The 19,082-nt window shown below is 40.2% G+C and overlaps 1 protein-coding gene across 2 annotated transcripts; it reads left to right on the top strand.

Annotated features, from left to right (window-relative positions):
* The first annotated feature begins 2,041 nt into the window (after positions 1 to 2,041).
* Positions 2,042 to 17,984, top strand: thoc7 (THO complex 7). Of its 2 annotated transcripts, XM_052018114.1 has the most exons (8): positions 2,042 to 2,123; positions 5,949 to 6,066; positions 10,890 to 11,017; positions 13,047 to 13,133; positions 15,747 to 15,804; positions 16,223 to 16,289; positions 16,380 to 16,449; positions 17,836 to 17,984. In XM_052018114.1, exons 1-8 carry the CDS (start codon positions 2,108 to 2,110, stop codon positions 17,901 to 17,903), a joined length of 612 nt encoding a protein of 203 aa, XP_051874074.1. In that variant the 5' UTR covers positions 2,042 to 2,107; the 3' UTR covers positions 17,904 to 17,984. The 2 variants fall into 2 exon arrangements, with proteins under 2 accessions (XP_051874074.1, XP_051874076.1); XM_052018116.1 differs by lacking the exons at positions 16,223 to 16,289; positions 16,380 to 16,449; positions 17,836 to 17,984 and adding an exon at positions 15,993 to 16,205.
* Positions 17,985 to 19,082: the final 1,098 nt, after the last annotated feature.

Here is a 19,082-nt window from a genome sequence, read left to right as displayed (position 1 = left end):
ACCTGTATACAGTCTGTGTCCTTGCTATTCAGTTTTTCTAGATGTTGCTCAGCAATGGAACAGTATTGATTTATCAGCTAACAAAGGAAAGGTTGCCTGTTTTCTTGTCTGTGATTGCCTAAATCCATGAGACTTAATTTTGTTTGGAGTCAAAGTCAAATTCATCATCATATGCACAAGTACATGTAAGCACAGGTGCAATGAAAAACTTACTTGCTGCAGCATCACGGGTTCATAGCATTAGAGACACAACATTCACAAAAAAAAACATAATTTAAACATAAATTATACAAGAAAGAACACCATTAGAACAAAACAAAGCAAGGCCATTGTAGTGAAAAAGTGGTCATAGTCTTGTGCAGGCTGGTTCAAGAACAGAATGGTTGAAGGGAAGTGGCTGTTCTTGAACCTGGTGGTGTGGGACTCTAGGCTTCTGTAGCTCCTCCCAGAGGGTAGCTGCGAGAAAGTGGCATGGCTGGATGGTGGGGATCTTTGATAGGTTTTACCTCATGTAGACACTACCGATGGTGGGGAGGGATGTGCCCGTGACGTATTGGGTAGAGTCCACCACTCTCTGCAGCTTCTTATGTTCCTGTGCATTTGAATGCAACCAGTCAGAATACTTTCAACAGTGCAACTGTAGATGTTTGTTAGAGACCCATCCCGTCCCTTCCCTGCCCAGTCCATCCGTCCCATTCTCTCGCTCTCCACCCCGTCCCCTCCCTCAGCCCCTGGCCCCTCCCTCCCTCTCCTCCATGTCACGTCCTCTCCCTCTCTGCCCCGTTCCTTCCCCCCCCTACCCCCTCTCTCCGTCCCGTCCCCTCCCTCCCTGTCCCATCCCCTGCCTCTTTGCCCCGTCCCCTCCTGTCCTTGCTCCCCTCCCTGTCCCACCCCCTCTGTGTCCACCCCATCCCCTCCTGCCCACTCCATCCCCTCCAGCCCTCTGTCCACTCCCTCTGACCACGCCTCACCCTGTACCCTCACTCCCTTTCCCCTCTCTTTCTGCCCCTCCCTTCCCTTCCTCCCTCTCCACCGTCCCCTCCCCATCAACCCCTGTCCCTGTCAGTCCCCTCCCTCTATGACCTGTCCCTTCCCTTCCTCCCTCCACTTCCCCTCCCTCCCTGTCCCCCCCATCCCATCCCTCCCCATCCCATCTTTACTTCCCTCCAGCCCCGTCCTCTCCATCCCAACCCCTTTCTCCGTATCCAGCCTGTCCCCTCCTGCCCTCCCTTTCCACTCAGTCCCCGTCCACGCCCCACCTTGTCCCCTCTCTGCCCTGTCCCAACCCATCCCTCCACATCCCCTCCTTTCCCAGCCCATCCCCTCCTTCCGTCCCTTCTCTCCCCGTCTCTGTCCCTTCCCTCCACATCTCTCCATCCCCTCCCTGTATCCTCCGTCCCTGTACCCTCCCTCTCTGACCTGCCCACCCTAACCGCCGTCTGACCAGCCTATCCCACCCCTCTCTCCCCTCCCCCTCTGACCAACCCATCCCACCCCTCTCTCCCCTCCCCCTCTGACCAACCCCCCTCCCCGCCGCTCTGACCACCCCCTCCCCTCCTCCCCCGCTCTGACCACCCCCTCCCCTCCCCTCCCGCTCTGACCACCCCCTCCCCTCCCCTCCCGCTCTGACCACCCCCTCCCCTCCCGCTCAGACCACCCCCTCCCCTCCCCTCCCCTCCCGCTCTGACCACCCCCTCCCGCTCTGACCACCCCCTCCCCTCCCCTCCCCTCCCGCTCTGACCACCCCCTCCCCTCCCCTCCCGCTCTGACCACCCCCTCCCCTCCCCTCCCGCTCTGACCACCCCCTCCCCTCCCCTCCCCTCCCGCTCTGACCACCCCCTCCCCCCCGCTTTGACCACCCCCTCCCCCCCGCTTTGACCACCCCCTCCCCCCCGCTTTGACCCTCCCCTCCCCCCCGCTTTGACCCTCCCCTCCGCTCTGACCACCCCCTCCCCTCCTCCCCTCCCGCTCTGACCACTCCCCCTCCCCTCCCCTCCTCGCTCTGACCCTCCCCTCCCCTCCCCCCTCGCTCTGACCACCACCTCCCCCGACCTCCCCCTACCTCCCCCTCCCCGCTCTTTGCCGCGCTGCATTCTGGGCCCCCATCATGTCGGTGACGGACGGTAAGGAACTACCTCCCTCTGCGGCCCACAGCACCAAGCGCTAGTCTCCGCGCCTCTCCCCTTCCCGCACGCATTTTCTCCGGTCCGGTGCTGACCATTTGCTGCCACTTTAAACTGCTGTTTCAGGCCTGGCTCGGGTGCAGCCTCGGGCTCGTTGTGTCTGGAGGTGCTGGCGGGCCCATTGCCTCCGCCGGGTGAGCCGGGTCTCTCTGAGCAGGGTCCCTCCGGCTTTCGGAGCTCCGCTTCCCGGGTGTAGGTTCACAGTGACTCCCGGTTTTCGTTAGCCGCCGGGGGCTGGTGTTTCTTCGAACAGATCTACCTGTCGCTGACCTTTAATACTCAGGCTGTGTGATCAAACGGTGTCATTAAGCACAAAGTTGTTTGAACAAACGTAGGGAAACGAGGATAATTTGTCCAAACGGGCAGGTTTCTGAAGGTGAAGAAGCAGAGTTCTCAAAAGCAAGGCTGAAGTGGTTGCAAACTCTCTCCCAAAATTGGTGGCTGGAAGGAACAGGATGGGTGGGAGTGTGAGCAAAAGGGCTTTCTGAAAGAGTGGTGAATTCCATTAGCAGATCAAGAGGCAAGATCATTTTAGTGATGGATATTTTCATTGTTTAAATTTAATGTTTTGGGAGATCTGGTGTTGCTATCAGTCAGTGAATGCAGGATTAATGGATAGAAGTTTAAAAAAACGCAATCCAGTACTACCCTACTCTACTCCCTATATACTCGTGACTGTGTGGCCAGATTCTGCTCCAACTCCATCTACAAGTTTGCAGATGATATCACTGTAGTGGGCCTTATCTCAAATAACGAGGAGTTGGAGTACAGGAAGGAGATGGAGAGCTTAGTGATATGGTGTCTTGACGACCTTTCCCTCAATGTCAGCAAAACAAAAGAGCTGGACATTGACTTCAGGAAGGGGGGCAGTGTACCACGCACCTGTCTACATCAATGTTGCTGAGGTCGAGAGGGTTGAGAGCTTCAAGTTCCTAGGAGTGAACGTCACCAACAGCCTGTCTTGGTCCAACCACGTAGACACCACTGCCAAGTAAGCTCACGAGCACCTCTACTTCCTCAGGAGGCTAAAGGAATTTGGCGTGTCCCCTTTGACACTTGCCAAGTTTTATCGATGCACCATAGAAAGCATCCTATCTGGATGCATCATGGCTTGGTATGGCAACTGTTCTGCCTGGAACTGCAGAGAGTTGTGGACACAGCCCAGCAAATCACGGAAACCAGCCTCCCCTCCATGGACTCTGTCTATACTTCTCGCTGCCTCGGTGAAGCTGTCAGCATAATCAAAGACCCCACCCACCTGGGACATTCTCTCTTCTCCCCTCTCCCATCAGGCAGAAGACACAGGAGCCTGAGGGCACATACCACCAGCCTCAAGGACAGCTGTTATCCCGCTGTTATAAGACTATTGATACGATAAGATGGACTCTTGACCTCACAATCTACCTTGTTATGACCTTGCACCTTATTGTCTACCTGCATTGCACTTTCTCTGTAGCTGTGACACTTTACTCAGTATTCTGTTATTGTTTTACCCTGTACTACCTCAATGCACTGTGTAATGAATTGATCTGTACAAACAGTATGCAAGACAAGTTTTTCACTGTACCTCAGTATAAGTGACAATAATAAATCAATACCAATACTTGAGCAGAAATTCTGCCCATTTCCAAGCCACAGACTCCACTCCTCTCCCTGAAGCTGAACCATACTGTTCACAGCCTAGATGTCGTAACTTTTTTCAACTCTCATTCAACCAGTACTCCTGTTTTAATGCATTTACCATGGCAGTTAATTAAAGACACCTTCATTATAAAATATTTATTTTTGGTTAAAATCCCTCAATGTTGTCTGTCCTTCTGTGATTTGCTCCAGTCCTATTTTCCCTTTCAGGCCTTTTGCCTACACCAAATTTAATCACTTCAGCAATGCCAGCTGACAAAACCCAAATTTTGGAGTTCGCTCCCTGAGTCTGTCTTTTTTCATTTGAGATGCTTCCACTCTGTAGGCTTGAGCGCAAAGATCCAGGTTGACACTGATGCAGATCTGAATGAGCACTGTGTTGAAGAAAGCTCCTTACTACAAAGATGTTAAACTATAACTTGTGTGTTGCATAACAGACCCTATGACACTACTTTGAAGTAGAGCGGTGGAATTATTTCTATCTTCATGAAAAGCCTTCAGTTCTCTCTCCTGGGTGGTTCCTCAGGTTCTCTAAGGATCTGTTTTTAGCCCACTTCATTTACCAGGTGCTATCTGGTCCTCATTATCATTGCTGTCTGGAAGCAAGTTGGGTGCAGTGTTTCGAAATAACAATAGCTTCAATTTGTAGGGTGATTTTAATATGGTAAAAGTGTCCCAATGCACCCAGCATGAGAATTATCAAAGAAAAACTGGCTTTAGGTGACAATAAAAAGTACCAAGTGAGATGACCAAAAGCATAGTCAAAATGGTTTGTTTTTAGGGTGCATCTCAAAGGAGCCAGATGAGGTAGGAGGAGAATAGTGGAGGGATTTAAGGAGAGAATTCCTGAGTTTTGCACATTTACATTGCTGGGCCAGATTCTGATATAGGTTAGCAAGCAAATATCATTAATATTGATTAACTGTCTATAATTACCTTCTTTTGTTAAAATAAATATAAAATACATTTGATGTTGTAGACTTTAGTAGTTTATCAGAAACTAAATAAATGGTTAGTAATTTTCTAGCTTATACCTTGCTATTATTGCCATTCTTTCAACTTCACTGCAGATTCTTCTCTTCTGTTGCTGAGGGTCTATCCTCATTTGACAGTTCTCTAGAGTAGTATTAGAAATTGTTTTCCTTGCTCTTTGTCTTTTGCTCATTTTTCCCTCTTAGTCTTTTTAATATTTATTTTGTAGCTTTCTCATGTAATTATGCTATTACCTATCATTTTATCTTGCATGGGCAAGAAGTGTTGAATACTTTTTTTTACTACATTGCTGGTTGATAGTTCCATTTGTTCCAAATTTGACCTGATCTTCCTCTTCATGCTTAAGGCTTCTGCATTTCATGTAGTTTTTGTTTGTTTACCTTACCATGTAATCATTCTATTGCAAATATTTTTCATTGCTGGTTGACGGTTCCATTTGTCAGTTTTCCATCTACTTAATCTGAATAGAATACTTTTAATGAACCTTTATATCTTGTATTTTCAAAGGTACAGCTGAAATTATGCAACCTGAGTTTTGTAAGGTATTGGATAAGGAAATACTAAAAGTAATTGTGCCAGTTAGAAACATATGTAAACTCTAGATAAAATCTTTGCTTCTGACCAAACTTGATTTTTTTTTAAAAGCTTGAATATTATACTTGAACTATAAGATTGTGTCTTTCCCTTGGTTAAAGAAGAAATGGATATTCAACACCTTTCAAAATTTATCCACTTTGTAAGATTACCGGTCTTTTGTTTTTGCACATGTATGTAACTTATCGATGCATGAGTTGCTTTGTTTAACATCCTTCCCAGAAAGATTTCCTTTTTTTAAGTACATGTATCTGCTGTAAATAAGAATATATTTTGTTTAATGTTTCTCTTTTGTCAAGAAAATGCAATAAATTTCTTGTAAAATAACATCAGGATTTTTGTACTTGAATGATTGATGTCATAAATATATGTTGATGAGCAATTGCTTTAATAAAGAAAAGTTACTAATGATTATAAATGCATTAAGTGAATTTAATCCTATTAAATTGGGTAATGCATTAAACTCAACATTAAATGGAACCAATGTGATTAGAAAACAAGTGAATGTTATCACCTCATAAAATTATTCTATTTTAGATGAAGTTATACGTAAGCGGCTTCTGATCGATGGAGATGGTGCTGGTGATGATCGGCGCATTAACCTGCTTCTGAAAAGCTTCATTAAATGGTGTAATTCTGGATCTCAGGAGGAAGGGTAAGTCATTAGTTTTAATTAAGTTGAACATCTCTATCTGTCGTTAGTGAAAGGATCACATAGGAAAAGTTTATATTGTAATATGCTAGATACAATTTGTATACATTTTTGCTTAATATAGAGTGTAATTATATTTATTATAGATAATGAACTGTATCCTTTCAATTGCAATTCTAGATTGTTTTATGTCTACTGAATAAGATTAACAACGGGACTTATTTTACATAATGGAGTAATATACTTACAAATATTTTTTTCCTGAAGTATGTTGAGCCAAACCATAATTCCTGCAGCATTTCTTATTTTATTGATCCAATGAGTTATTGATCCAAATGGGATTGGACCTATTTTTGGTACGTGGAAACATTTCATTTGGCACTAGTTCCAAATTTGGTCAAAATAATGAAATTGATCAAAGGCAAGTGTGCAACAGTGTTACAAAGCCTTAATGCATGACTGGCATGGTCTCAATGTGGCCAGGCTAAATTCAGCTGCTAACACTTTGCTGTCCCAGTGGTAGACAGACAGCAGCAACACACATTATGGCTGTAGTAGAGAAGAGAGAGGCTGCAGGGGAGTGTGAAAAAGTGCCCAGATTTTCTGAAATGATGTTGAAGTGCTGATGAATGAGCAACATACATCACGGATCCGCTATACATCACGGATAAAGGCCCTTTGGCTCGACTTGTCTTTGCCAACCAAGATGCCTATCTAAACTAATCCCATTTGCCTGTTTTAGGCCCAAATCCCTTCAAACCTATATATGTACCTGTCCAAATGCTTTTTATGACTTTGTAATTCTACCTGTCTCTACCATCTCCTCTGGCAGCTCATTCCATATACACACCACACTCTGTGTAGAAAAATTTGCCCCTCAGACCCCTTTAATCTTTCCCTTAAATGTATGCCATCTAGTTTTAGACCCTGTCTATCTATCCTATCTATGCTTTGCATAATTTTAAAAAAACCTCTATAAGGTCACCCTTCAGTCTCTTTTGTTCCACGGGAGAAAGTCCCAACCTATCCAATCTCTCCTTATACCTCAAGTTCTCCAGACAAGGCAACATCCTCATGAATCTTTCCTGTACCCTCTCAAGTTTAATCACACCCTTCGCTTAGCATGGTGACCAGAACTTCACACAATATGCCAAATGCGGTCTAACCAACATTTTGTGCGGCTGTAATATGATGTCCCAACTCTTGTACTCAGTGCCATGGCTGATGAAGGTAAGTGTGCCAGGCGCCTTCTATACCACCCTGTCTAACCACGTCACCACTTTCAGGGAACTATGTACTTGTACCCCTCGGTCTCTTTGTTCAATAACAGTTTCCAGGGTCCTGCTAATCATTGTGTATGTCCTGGCCTGGTTTAACTTCCCAGAAAGCATTTATTTTCACTTGCCTGAATTAAATTCCATCTGCTATTCGTTTGCCCAGTTTCTCAGTTGATCAATACCCTGTTGTAACCTAAGACAACCTTTTTCACTATCCACTATACCATCAATTTTGGTGTCATCTGCAACTCTACTAATGATGCCACCTACATTCTCATCCAGATTGTTATTATAAAACAACAGGGGACCAGCACCGATCCCTATGGCACACCACTGGTCACAGGCCTTAAATCTAAATCGCAGGCCTCTGCCCCTTATCACCAAGCCATTTTTGTATCCATTTGACTAGCTCACCCTGGATCCCATGTCTTCTAACCTTCCGGACCAGCCCACCATAGTACCATAAGGAAATTCAGTGTCAAGGTGAGCTGCAGACCACTGAAAGCACTGCTCTCTCATCTCGATACCCTTAATCTCCATTTAGGCTAAAACTGAAGATGAGGAGGGCGCCTCTCCAATGGAGTGCCTTGCATCTTGCCAAGCTGGACAAGTTGATCTTCCTCTTCCTCATGGGCAGTGGAGCTACTTAAACACAAAGGGGCAATATACCAGGCAGCAGAGGGCTGTGGTCTGGCATGAGGGGTGGGGAATCAGCTTTGGGACTCATCAATTGGAGGTAGGAGAATGTGTTGAACCTGGGATGTTGTAAAGTGCCTGATTGAAAGAGAAGAGAAAGTTCTTTGATCTTCAGTTGAGCTCTACTGGAACAGTGTAAGAAGAGGGCAGTAGATTGGGTGAATAATTAGTCACTCAAAGCTCACAGTCATTCTTGCCAGACTATGCCAGACCTAATCTGAACTTAGTGTATTTTTTTGAAATGTAAGGTTTATTCAAGAGTAACATGTCTGCTTTGGTGATTGACTTTAAACAATGTATCAATCTAATGGCCTTCTGTTAAATGTTTTCCAAAGAATCTATTATCATCTCATGTATGAGATCAATCTTGAAACAGTGGGTCAGATTGCATCGGCTTTGGCTTGTGTATTGTGATCCTTTCCATGCTGGACCTCCAGCTGAACTGAATTTTTGTGGCCACATGGTTCCCAACACACAGCTGGCATCGTAGATGTATCTCATCAACAAGGCACAGCAGGTCATGAATGGCAATGAGGTAACAGTCACAGAAAGTAAGGCCCTATTCATTACTGCCCTAATGGGCTCATAGTTCATGCTGTCAGACATTTTCACTACTTCCAAATGTCTCTGATGATTGCAGTCATTTGGAAACATTGGGGGAAAAACATATAATTTAAAATACAAATTATTTAAAAAAATGTATTTTTTTTAAAGCAGATGAAGCTGTATAAACAAATAACTATATTCACCTTTTATAGAAAGGTTGGCACCCATTCAAATGAGTAGGGCTGTGCTACATATGCTATCGCTGCTGGTGTAAAACTGAAGAGCCAGTTAAATTGTTACAGAATGTAACTGGCCTCTTGTTTCAGTGACTTACAGACACCCCTGAATTCAATGATGAGTCTTGGAGAAAAGTGAGAAGTCAGCATGTTCCTGTCTTCCATGCTACAGGGTAGAGACATGAAAATCCAGTATGTCTGCTATATATTTTGCAACTAGCTGGTAATTCCCTATGGGCCTCATACAAGTTGCCAGTGGATTTCAAGCCATAGATGTAAATGAAGTCCAACCAAGTCCTGTACAAGAGAATTTGTCATTGTTTTGTAATTCAAATTTTGAAGGTCATGAAAATGAACAAATGAACTATGTATCCCATCATTCCCCCCCACCCCAGCTTCTAGCTTACAATTTCAAAGAGCTCCAATAAACTTATTAAACATGATTTTTTTTTGTAAATATGATTTTGGCTTAGATTTATTGGCTTTTATTCATTAAATTATTTTGAATTGCTTATTTTACAATGGATTCCAATATTTGCTCAGGTTATGATTCTTGCTTTTACTAAATTAGATTTAAACTACTTTTGCCCTTGAACATTCTTGTTTGAAATGGGCTTTGCAATAATTTTTGTATCTCGTTCGACTACCACTATATATTATTTTGGAGATATATTGTACTTGGACCTAGTATTCTGAGTATCTTAATTCCAAAATTTAGAACTAATCATTAAGATTAGGCTTCGGGGAGTCAACATAATGTCAGTAAAGGCTATTTCTTTGTATTGGTAGCAGTTGCATAACTGAAGTGACTATGTCAACAATATAGCGTACCAATGTTGTGACTGGGAAATAAGTACATTGGAAATAATTGCATGAAATTATGTAGAATTACAGGATATTCAGTCCAACCAGTCCACATAAGTGTTTATGATTCATTTGAGCCACCTACTGTCTTTCTTCATCAGTGCTAATTTATTTGTGATTTTGACATAGATTTTGGTATTTTTTATTCCTTTTTTCCTCAGAGTTTAGACTTATTTCCTGTTTATGTAGTGAGTTCTTTTTAATAGGTTGCTCAAGGGGGATTTATTTAGGTATGCAGTTGTACAAGATGTCGATGAGGCCGCATTTGGAATATTGTGTTCAGTTTTGGTCATCCTGCTATAGGCAAGATGTTATTAAGCTAGAAAGAGTGCAGAGGAGATTTACAAGGGACTGAGTTGCGGACAGAAGTTGAACAGGTTAGGAACCTTTTTCATTAGAGTGTAGGAGAATGAGGGGATGATCTTATAGGGGTGTATAAAATCATGAGGGGCACAAATAAGGTCAAAGCGTGCCACCTTTTTTCCTAGGGTTGGGGAATCAAGAACTAGAAGGCATAGGTTTATGATGAGAGAGGAGAGACTTAATAGAAACCTGAGGGACAACTATGTCACCCAGAGGGTGATCTATATATGGAATGAGCTGCCAGAGGAAGTGGTTGAGGCAAGTATATTAACAACATTTAAAAGACAGGTACATGGATAGGGAAGGTTTAGAGGGATATGGGCCAAACACAGGCAAATGGAATTAGCTTAGATGGGAATCTTGGTTAGCATGGACCAGTTGAGTGAAGGACTTGTTTCCGTGCTGTATGACTTTGAATTGTAGCACTGTGTATCAGCAGTCAATTCTGTTGTAGTCAACATCACAGTTTTGCATAGTTACAGCCTCGTCTTACTTCCACTTAGCTGGTTTCACCATAAAAGAACACAAATCCTTGCCATTTTCTCCCCTTCCCAGACAGGCCAACTAACAAACTTTACAGTATCACTGCAGCCCGTTGGCTAACTCTGTACAGGCTAAGCCTCGATTCTTTTTCAGTCTGTTGGCTCAGCTGCTCACTAAATAAACTTACTGAGCAATAGAGGGAACTTAACTTTGCTTTTATTGTTGGATATTCTGCTTAGAGTGAAATGTGCATAGTGTACCTTTGGGATCTCCAGTGACAATTGCTGTCATGAGTTTTGATGAAGCATATTTTACAGTAGCTGATTATGATTTAAAATTTTTACTCTCTCCTGTCTTTTAGGTATAGTCAACATCAGCGGATGCTTGGCACATTGGGCCAGTGTGAATTTTCTATGGGAAAAACGTTGCTTGTGTATGATATGAACTTGAGGGAAATGCTCAATTATGAGAAAATATCTAAAGACATAGGTAAGAAAAAAAGACCATTAAAATGGTAAAGTAATCAGTATATTTTGGTAAATGTGCTGATCAATATTTAGCTGCTGCTTGGAGATACAAGTTTGTGGTGGTTTAAACTATCTTTCATTCTGTGAACAGTTTTTGTGAAACATGGCAGCTGTTACTTACAGAAGAAATATTTAGAGCAATATTTTAGAGCAGTGGAATTTTTTTTGCTTTGTATTAAATCATTTTTAAAACAGGATCAGTACTCAAGCAGTAAGTCAGGAATAATATGGAACTGGGAGGGATACAGATTTTAAATTTGAGGTGTTAAGGGTCCAGTAACCAGTGTTGGTCAGTAAGGATGTTGGGACTTGATACAGAACCGAATATGACAAAAGAGCATGGGATGAATTGAAATTTGTGGAGGATTGTGGATTGGAAGATGGGGTGGCAAGTTATGTAGTCCTGACTGGACTGAGAGAGATGTAAATGAGGGCTTTAGTAGTATTAAGTCTTTTGCAAAAGAAGGAGCTAGGGTTGGAAGCTTGGCTTGATGCTGAAAATTAAGCTGAAGCTGCAAAAAGTCTGGTTCAATGTGAGACAGAATCTGGAACAAGAGAAATGCAAGAGAAAAGAAGAAATTTGAGCTGCACAGTAGTGTAGCGGTTAGTGTAATGCTTTTACATTGTCAGTGATTGGGGTTCAATTCCTGCTGCTGTCTGTAAGGAGTTTGCACGTTCTCCCCGTGACTGCATGGGTTTCCTCCGGGTGCTCCGGTTTCCTCCCACATTCCAAAAACGTACGTTTAGTAGGTTAACATGGGTGTAATTGGGCAGCACAGGCTCGTTGGGCCAGAAGGGCCTGTTACTGTGCTCTCTATATAAAGTTTTAAAGTTCTTAAAAGTTTTAAATAATTAGTGCTGTGGGTACTGAAATTGCAACAGGATTAAGAGATAGCTTTTCTTAGTTTTAGCTGGAGGAAGTGGTCAGCTCATCCAAGGCTGAATGTCCAGTGAAGTTGGTTCTCCTTATAGGTGTGGAACTTTTGTTAATGCTATCTGTGTATACCAGGAACAACATATAAAAATTGATGACTGAGATGAGAATGCGTTGGTGGGAGGAAGTACCCTCTATATAGTTTGGTAGACTGGCTGTTTAAAGGTAGATAAAGGCAACATTTTTGATCTGAATAATAGAAGATTAGTGTTGGATAAAGACAGCATGAGTTTTGATGTCAAAAGCTGCAGAGATAATGGCACCTTGCTCACAGAAATTGCTGTTTGTGACTTTTGGTAGAGCCATTTGTGGGTTGCAGAAGGATGCCATTGGAGGCACTTCAACATAGTTTTAACAGTGTTGTAGGATAAATACACAGAGATTGAGATATGGTAATACCTCCAAGAGCTTGGAAAGGATTGTGAGGTTGGGAGCAAAAGTTTGTTCAGGAAACTGATGTTTGTCTGTAAGTACAAAAACATAACACTCATGGCTTGCTGACATTCACTGTCAGCTCACACTTAAAACACAACTACTTGTGCAAAATATCAAAACACTGCCAAAAGCCTTGGAAGCATATCCATGGTGATGAAGTTTAATTTGCTTTGATGTTTAACAAGGAAATCGTGTCCAATTTTTGAGGGACGAGTGACGACTTTGAGAGAGTATTAGGAAGGAAGAGAATGGGTGTTGGCATTTAATAGTTGTTTATTCTGTAAATTCAAAGTGGAACTTTCATGGCATGTATCTATACTTACGATTATCAGTATTGTCCATTATTCATTACAACATTAAAACTTTCTCCTGTAAAATCTGATCTTGCATGCATCAGGGATTGTATAGTTAGTGGAAACTCAAAGGAAGTGCCAAGAATTTCTAAGAAAATACCCTGCCAACAAGTACACCATGTCCTAATACTTTATAGTTAATGAGTAATCATTTTCATTTTATTATAACCTTGACTGTCATAGAAGCAATTCTTTTGTGAGCAAAATAATTCATGCGGATGAAATTTAATTTGTTTTGATGTTTACCAAGGAAATTGTGTCAATTTCAGAAAGTAACATTTCAGCTGCTCATGACAAGATTTCAGAATGTAAAAAGCAGATTCAACAAGCAAAGCGAATTCGGAAAAATCGCCAAGGTAATATTTGTTAAATGATTCAAAATAAATTGTCCTAACTGAACAAAATGGCCTGATGTTACCAAATGAGAGTATGCACCATGACAACATAACAAAGTGCCAATTTAATAGTAACTTTTCAGAATGGGTTGGATCTTGCTGAAAAAATATGGCAAAACTGGTATTGACATGTAGGAGTCATAGGGAGTTATAGCATTGGAAGCAGGCACTTCGGCACACCAAGCCTGCACTGATCAAGTACACATTTCAGCATATTTAAAAGAATCAAGAGTTGCAGGAATAGTGCAGAAAAATGGTGCTGAAGTAGAAAATCAGCCATGATCTTAATGAATGGAAGAGCAGTCTCACAAGACTGTGTCTGTTTTTACAGGCATCCATTAGTCAATTTTGTCCATATATTGGAAAATACACAAAAATCAGTCAATATGGTAACCATACCTCCACAGTGTTGTAATGTATGGCATCAAAAGCACACAAGACTGATAAGAAAGAACAATTACTAAAGAGGAAGGAAACTAATTCTGCTGTTTGTAGGAACAAAGATATCTATGAATGTCAGACTTCTGAATTTAATAATATTATGCGAGCTTATTTGTATGTACACGTCCATACGTTGGGCGTTCTTAACCCGGGGATGTCCTGTGTTAAAATGTTACATTTAGTTAATCAAAAGGACAGCACAGAAATTTATGTGGTGGAAGCACATTTTAGGAATTGCATTATTGAGGCACACATAATTTTCCAGGTGCTGACATGGATGCACAAGAAATTCTGTTTTCTGGAAATTGATCATATGCCTGAATTCTTGACAGATCAATGTGTGTGAAATTCTGTCCCAGGAGCACTACCTCAAAAAATGGTGCACTTCCTGATTTTGTTAAATAATGCTGTAGCATCATACAGACAACTTCATTAGCTGACATTAAGTTTCTGCGGTTGCACTATTTCCACTCTGTCGGAAGTTGTACTTGAGCTGAAACTTATATGCCATGTTTTCAAAAGTCTTTTTTGCATGAAATGTACTACAGTTCTGTCTACCAACTTAGATATAAAAGAACATAAACCACTTTGTTGTATTTACCAGCATTCGTTCTTTAGCTAACACCACAAAAATAAATTTGTTATTTATCTCTCTGTAGTTTGTCAACTTGTTTATCAGATATTTTCCCAAATGATCTTGTTATCATAAAGTAAAAGTAATACCTTAATAAACACTAATCAGAATTTGTAAGGTATAGAAAACAACTTTGATATGATAGGCTGTTTTGTATAACAATCTAAACTTCATTGAATGTCTCAGTTTAAAAACATTTTCCTCCATTTTTAAAAATAATTACATAATTAGAAAATGTAGAAATGAAAATTAATGGGAAGAAAGCCTCTGTTGTAACACTGAGAGAAATGATTCCAATTCTTTTGCTGATATCCTTACTTTGAAGGTACTTCACAATATTCTCAAAACTGTAAGTGGGCTGTTATACGTTATAATTAAGCTCTTGAGCTAACATTTCAGTGCCATGGTTTCACAAGTTTTTTTCATGAAATGTTGTACTAATTGAATTTATATTGTTTGCCATATCAAAAAAAACAAAAGAAATTGTTTGCCATTTTAAAGAAAGTATTCTTAAATAATCTCACCATTGAAGGAATTGTACAACTTACATTTTTTTGGTATTGAGAAATACTTCTAAGGTATGAACGCTTAGCATGCTTCTATATTTCCTCCAGAGCCAGACCAAATCCTAATCTGAATTTAATGTAGAAATTCAAATGTACATGTGTTTATTATTTATACTTGAACTTCACCAAGTAGAAAATATATATTAATTTTAGTATCACACAGTGCAAGCTAAGCTGTCTGAATTTTCTTCCTTTGTGTCACTTAATTTATACAATTGCTTTATTTGTCTTAGACATATTCCTACCCTTCTTAATTTTCTCAACCGCATTCCACCAAAAGAATTGAATTAAAGCTTGTCTAACCATCCACATGGAAACTACTTATCTGCCACATCTGGTTACTCTTAATCCTTTCTGACCTTGTAGCCTAGATATGAATGTCCCTAACTGTTGCTGCCATTTGCTATGACCTAGTTAAAGCATAATGCTGTGAAACAAAATAGCCAATAATTTTCACAAGCCACTCATGATCCAACCATTAGTACAGAGATTGGAATATTGATGTAAAGTAGAAGTAACACATCGAAGCAATAAACCAGGGTGCAGCCTCTCAGATCTGTGACACGGGCTCTTGATTTTTCCATACCTGCTATCATATCCTGCAGTAGCCTCAAACTATATATTCTGGGTTTCAGCATTGAGTTGGTTCCCAAATTTTAAGCCTCTGTTCAACTTATTTACACTCTCCATATAAATCCCTTGCTTGCTAGCGTCCATTCCAATACGAGTTCCACTTCCCTGCTCTCCTAGACATGCTCTTAGTCAGATTTTTATCATCCTTTTGTCATTGCTGATTCTCGAATTAAAATTGGGATTTTAAAAATGATATATTAGATTTACTGAGAACTGAATCAGCTGTACTCAGATTTTTATTTTTCTCAGATTTTGTGGAGTAACATCCCTTTTTAAACATTTTTTGTATTATGTTTACAGAATATGATGCATTAGCAAAAGTGATCCAGCAACATCCTGATAGACATGAAACTTTACAGTAAGTGACATTAATATTTTTTGTACATTTCAGTTGTATTTCTAAATGTAAAGCAAAGTGGCAAAAGTGATCAGTAGTTCTGACATTTTGGTAGATGGAACATGCATGGGCTAGTAGCATTTGCCCATGTAAGCATTTGCTTAGTGCTTAGTGGCTAATGATGGAGACTGAGTTTCACCAATTAACAGTTGTGCGTTTATGGATTGTCACTTGCATGGACCAGCACATAATGGGTGTAATCAAAGATGTAATGAAGAGACGAGTTCAGGTTGAAAGAGGAAAGTTGAGAATAAAAACACAATAAAATAAGTTAAGTTTCACAAAATTAATTTCTGCTGACATTTTGAAAATTATCAAAATTATTTGAAAGGTCTTGAGAACATTTTGTTCCCTGCTCAGTTTTATGATTAATTTCCAGGCAATTGGAGGCCCTGGGTAAGGAACTTGAACATCTTTCTCATATTAAAGAGAGTGTTGAAGATAAGGTAATATTAAGCTCTGAGAAAGTCTTTTATGATTTTTCAAAAAAATTTCATTCAAATTAGCACTTCTAACCCCAATTCTGTCAATACTAGCTTGAATTAAGAAGAAAACAGTTCCATGTTCTACTCAGCACAATACATGAACTACAGCAAACACTGGAAGGTAAGTTATCACCTGTGTATACATAAAGGAATTTGCACAATGCATTACAGAGCCTATCATCTGATACCTGGGAGCAAAAGGACCTATTCAGTTTGGGTGCAGATGGTCTGTATTTATCAGACCTACTCTGTACCCATTGCATATAATACAATGTAGTGCAGTGGGCAAGCATCTGAAGCCTTCAGAAAATGTTTTGTGATGTCTTTGCCCTATAATAGCATCCATTCAAATAGTGATGGGTGTACTGAACCTTGTTGACTTTTGCTCGATAAAAAGAAATTCGAATAGTAGTTATATCAAGTATTTATGTATTGACCCAGCTGTTTCACTGCTGATACAGTGCATTTGAGTTCAGTGCTGCTCTATTCATGTCTTAAAGTTTTGTTTAGTCTGAGGATTTTGCAGAAAAAATGTAGTTTCTGGAAGGAGTGCAGGAGTAGAAAAAGTACATAGAACAGGTAAGGCTAGGTATCCAAAATGATTGGAAGTCAATTTGTCTCAGATAAATGTCATTGGCAAGCCGTGGTCTTGAAGCAAGTGCCAAGGAAAATGCCAGTGGCTGCAAAAGGCTTTGGCCATCAACCACCAACTGCAGAACTAAACATGCCATGTGTGTGGTCACTGTTTTTGTCTATTTTTTGGAAGTTTCAGATGAAATGCTTTAACATGGCAACGGTATTGGATATTGTATTAAAATAAGGATGTATATTACAAATTTTGAGACTATTCTACCTAACTTCTCAGTTGCATTGATGTCAGTGATCACAACAGAGTTCCTAATGTCTTATTATTGGTCTGGTGGTCTGAATTGACTTTAATTTCCCCAATATCTATTTGTTTGATTGCAGTAATAAGGGATTTAATATATAGCATTACCTTATGACCTCAACTCGATATTTGCCTTTTGCTTCTTTAATCTCTTTGTTGCTGGAATGAACATTTTGAGACAAGGCCAAATAGAAATCAGATTAGCCAGGACAGTATAGTAATTATGATTTGGTCACAGGTGAGTGTTTTTCCACATGTCTTCACAGAATACCCCTTCTTTCCAGAAGGTTCTTCAAAGCTGTATCCTGTTCTTTTAGCAGCTACCTTAGAATCCCTCAGTAGAGGTTTAACCTTAGGGTGAGTTACTTGTGCCGTATACTGTATCCTTTCAGGTACTCTGCATTGGGAATGCTGCAATTTTATACAAAGATGGTGACCTTGCATTATGACACAAGGTTAGTTCATTAAACTACAGCTATATATAGCACACAGTGTTGTGCTATTCCTACCAAGCACCATGGCTGCAATCAACCACATGAGAAATGAGATGAGTAAAATCAACTGAACTTGCTTCAAACAGTAATGCAAGAAGTAACTTGGCTGTTTATACTAATCTAGGTGATGAAAAATTGTCAGAAGGTGAGGACTCGCCAGAGACACGGATGGACATTCAAAATGGACAATAATGGAACTGCCATTGAGAGATTATATATTCTAATAAAATGTTATTTTATGATGGAAGAAATATTTCATGTGAAACATTCAATGCCTACCCTAAAATTCCAAAAAGCTTTTTATGTCCAAATAGTGAAAGAAAAGCTTGCTTTGTTTACTTATAAAGGACTTTTGAAACTAAACATTTACAGTAGAAACATGCATACTTTCCATTTTTATGATCTGTATCATGAAATATTGGAAGAGGAAATAGAAATACAACGTCAGTAGGGATGTGAATTAAATTATTCTTAATGAATCATCAAAATAAAATCAGAAATTTTACAAATGAGAAAGGCTCTTTCCTATTTTCTGTAAAACAAAAAATCTGTTCACTAGGTTTCTTAGTTTTCTAAGTAAACCTGTCTTGAACCAAAAGTTGAAACAGTTAATCAGTTTATTTGCAGAAATTAATAGCTGCTTTAGAGCAGTAGTATTTTTCCCCTCCCAGTAGAATCTGCATTTTTTTCTTATGTGACATCGAATGAAATTACTTTGGTGGCCTACTTCAAATATTTTGTGCTGTTATAATGTTCAATAATAAAAGTCTTATGTTTTTAAAAAAACAGTAGATTTTGCTTTGTCCATTGTTTCTGTACTCTTCATTATGAAAATTAAAAGTAAAGAAAGGAACATTAGGTGGAGGGCAGAATTGGTGGCATGTCTGCAACTGACTTTTGCTCCTCTGTGCTTGTATTGTTTTAACAATGACTCCATTATAAGTCTTTAGTAAAATAGACTTGCATCAGTTTATATACATGAACATGATAAACTGGCATGTGGCAGTGGTTTTGGGATCTGTCAGCTATTCATGAGTCAACAATACAATCATTGCAGAATTTGTTTAACTTAAACTACAAACAAAATACAAGTTGAAACTCTCTGGTCCACCAATCTCTGGTCTGGCAGCTCCTGTGGTCCGGCATATTTTGGATCTGTAGTACAAATCTGTACTTAATAACTAATTCTAACTAAAACCTAAATAAGATCTAAAATTAACTAAGATCTGTACTAATCTGTACCTAGCTAACCTACCAGTGCAACTTTTGCCATCTCAGTTGACAGTGTTTTTGAATTAGAGAAACTTTGGGTTATGGAATCATCACGTAACCCGTGGAATGTCCTGTACTTAAAAAAGAATAGTTCTGCTC

Source organism: Pristis pectinata, chromosome 6, assembly GCF_009764475.1.
Source record: "Pristis pectinata isolate sPriPec2 chromosome 6, sPriPec2.1.pri, whole genome shotgun sequence".
NCBI classification, from domain to species: Eukaryota; Metazoa; Chordata; class Chondrichthyes; order Rhinopristiformes; family Pristidae; genus Pristis; species Pristis pectinata.
Note: the sequence above shows the minus strand (reverse complement) of the source record. Positions and strands in the feature narration are given on the sequence as shown.

Coding starts and splice junctions, on each gene's coding strand:
- thoc7 (XM_052018114.1), top strand. Junction 13,134..15,746: donor AATTCGGAAAAATCGCCAAG/GTAATATTTGTT, acceptor TTATGTTTACAG/AATATGATGCATTAGCAAAA. Junction 16,450..17,835: donor ACTACAGCAAACACTGGAAG/GTAAGTTATCAC, acceptor ATACTAATCTAG/GTGATGAAAAATTGTCAGAA.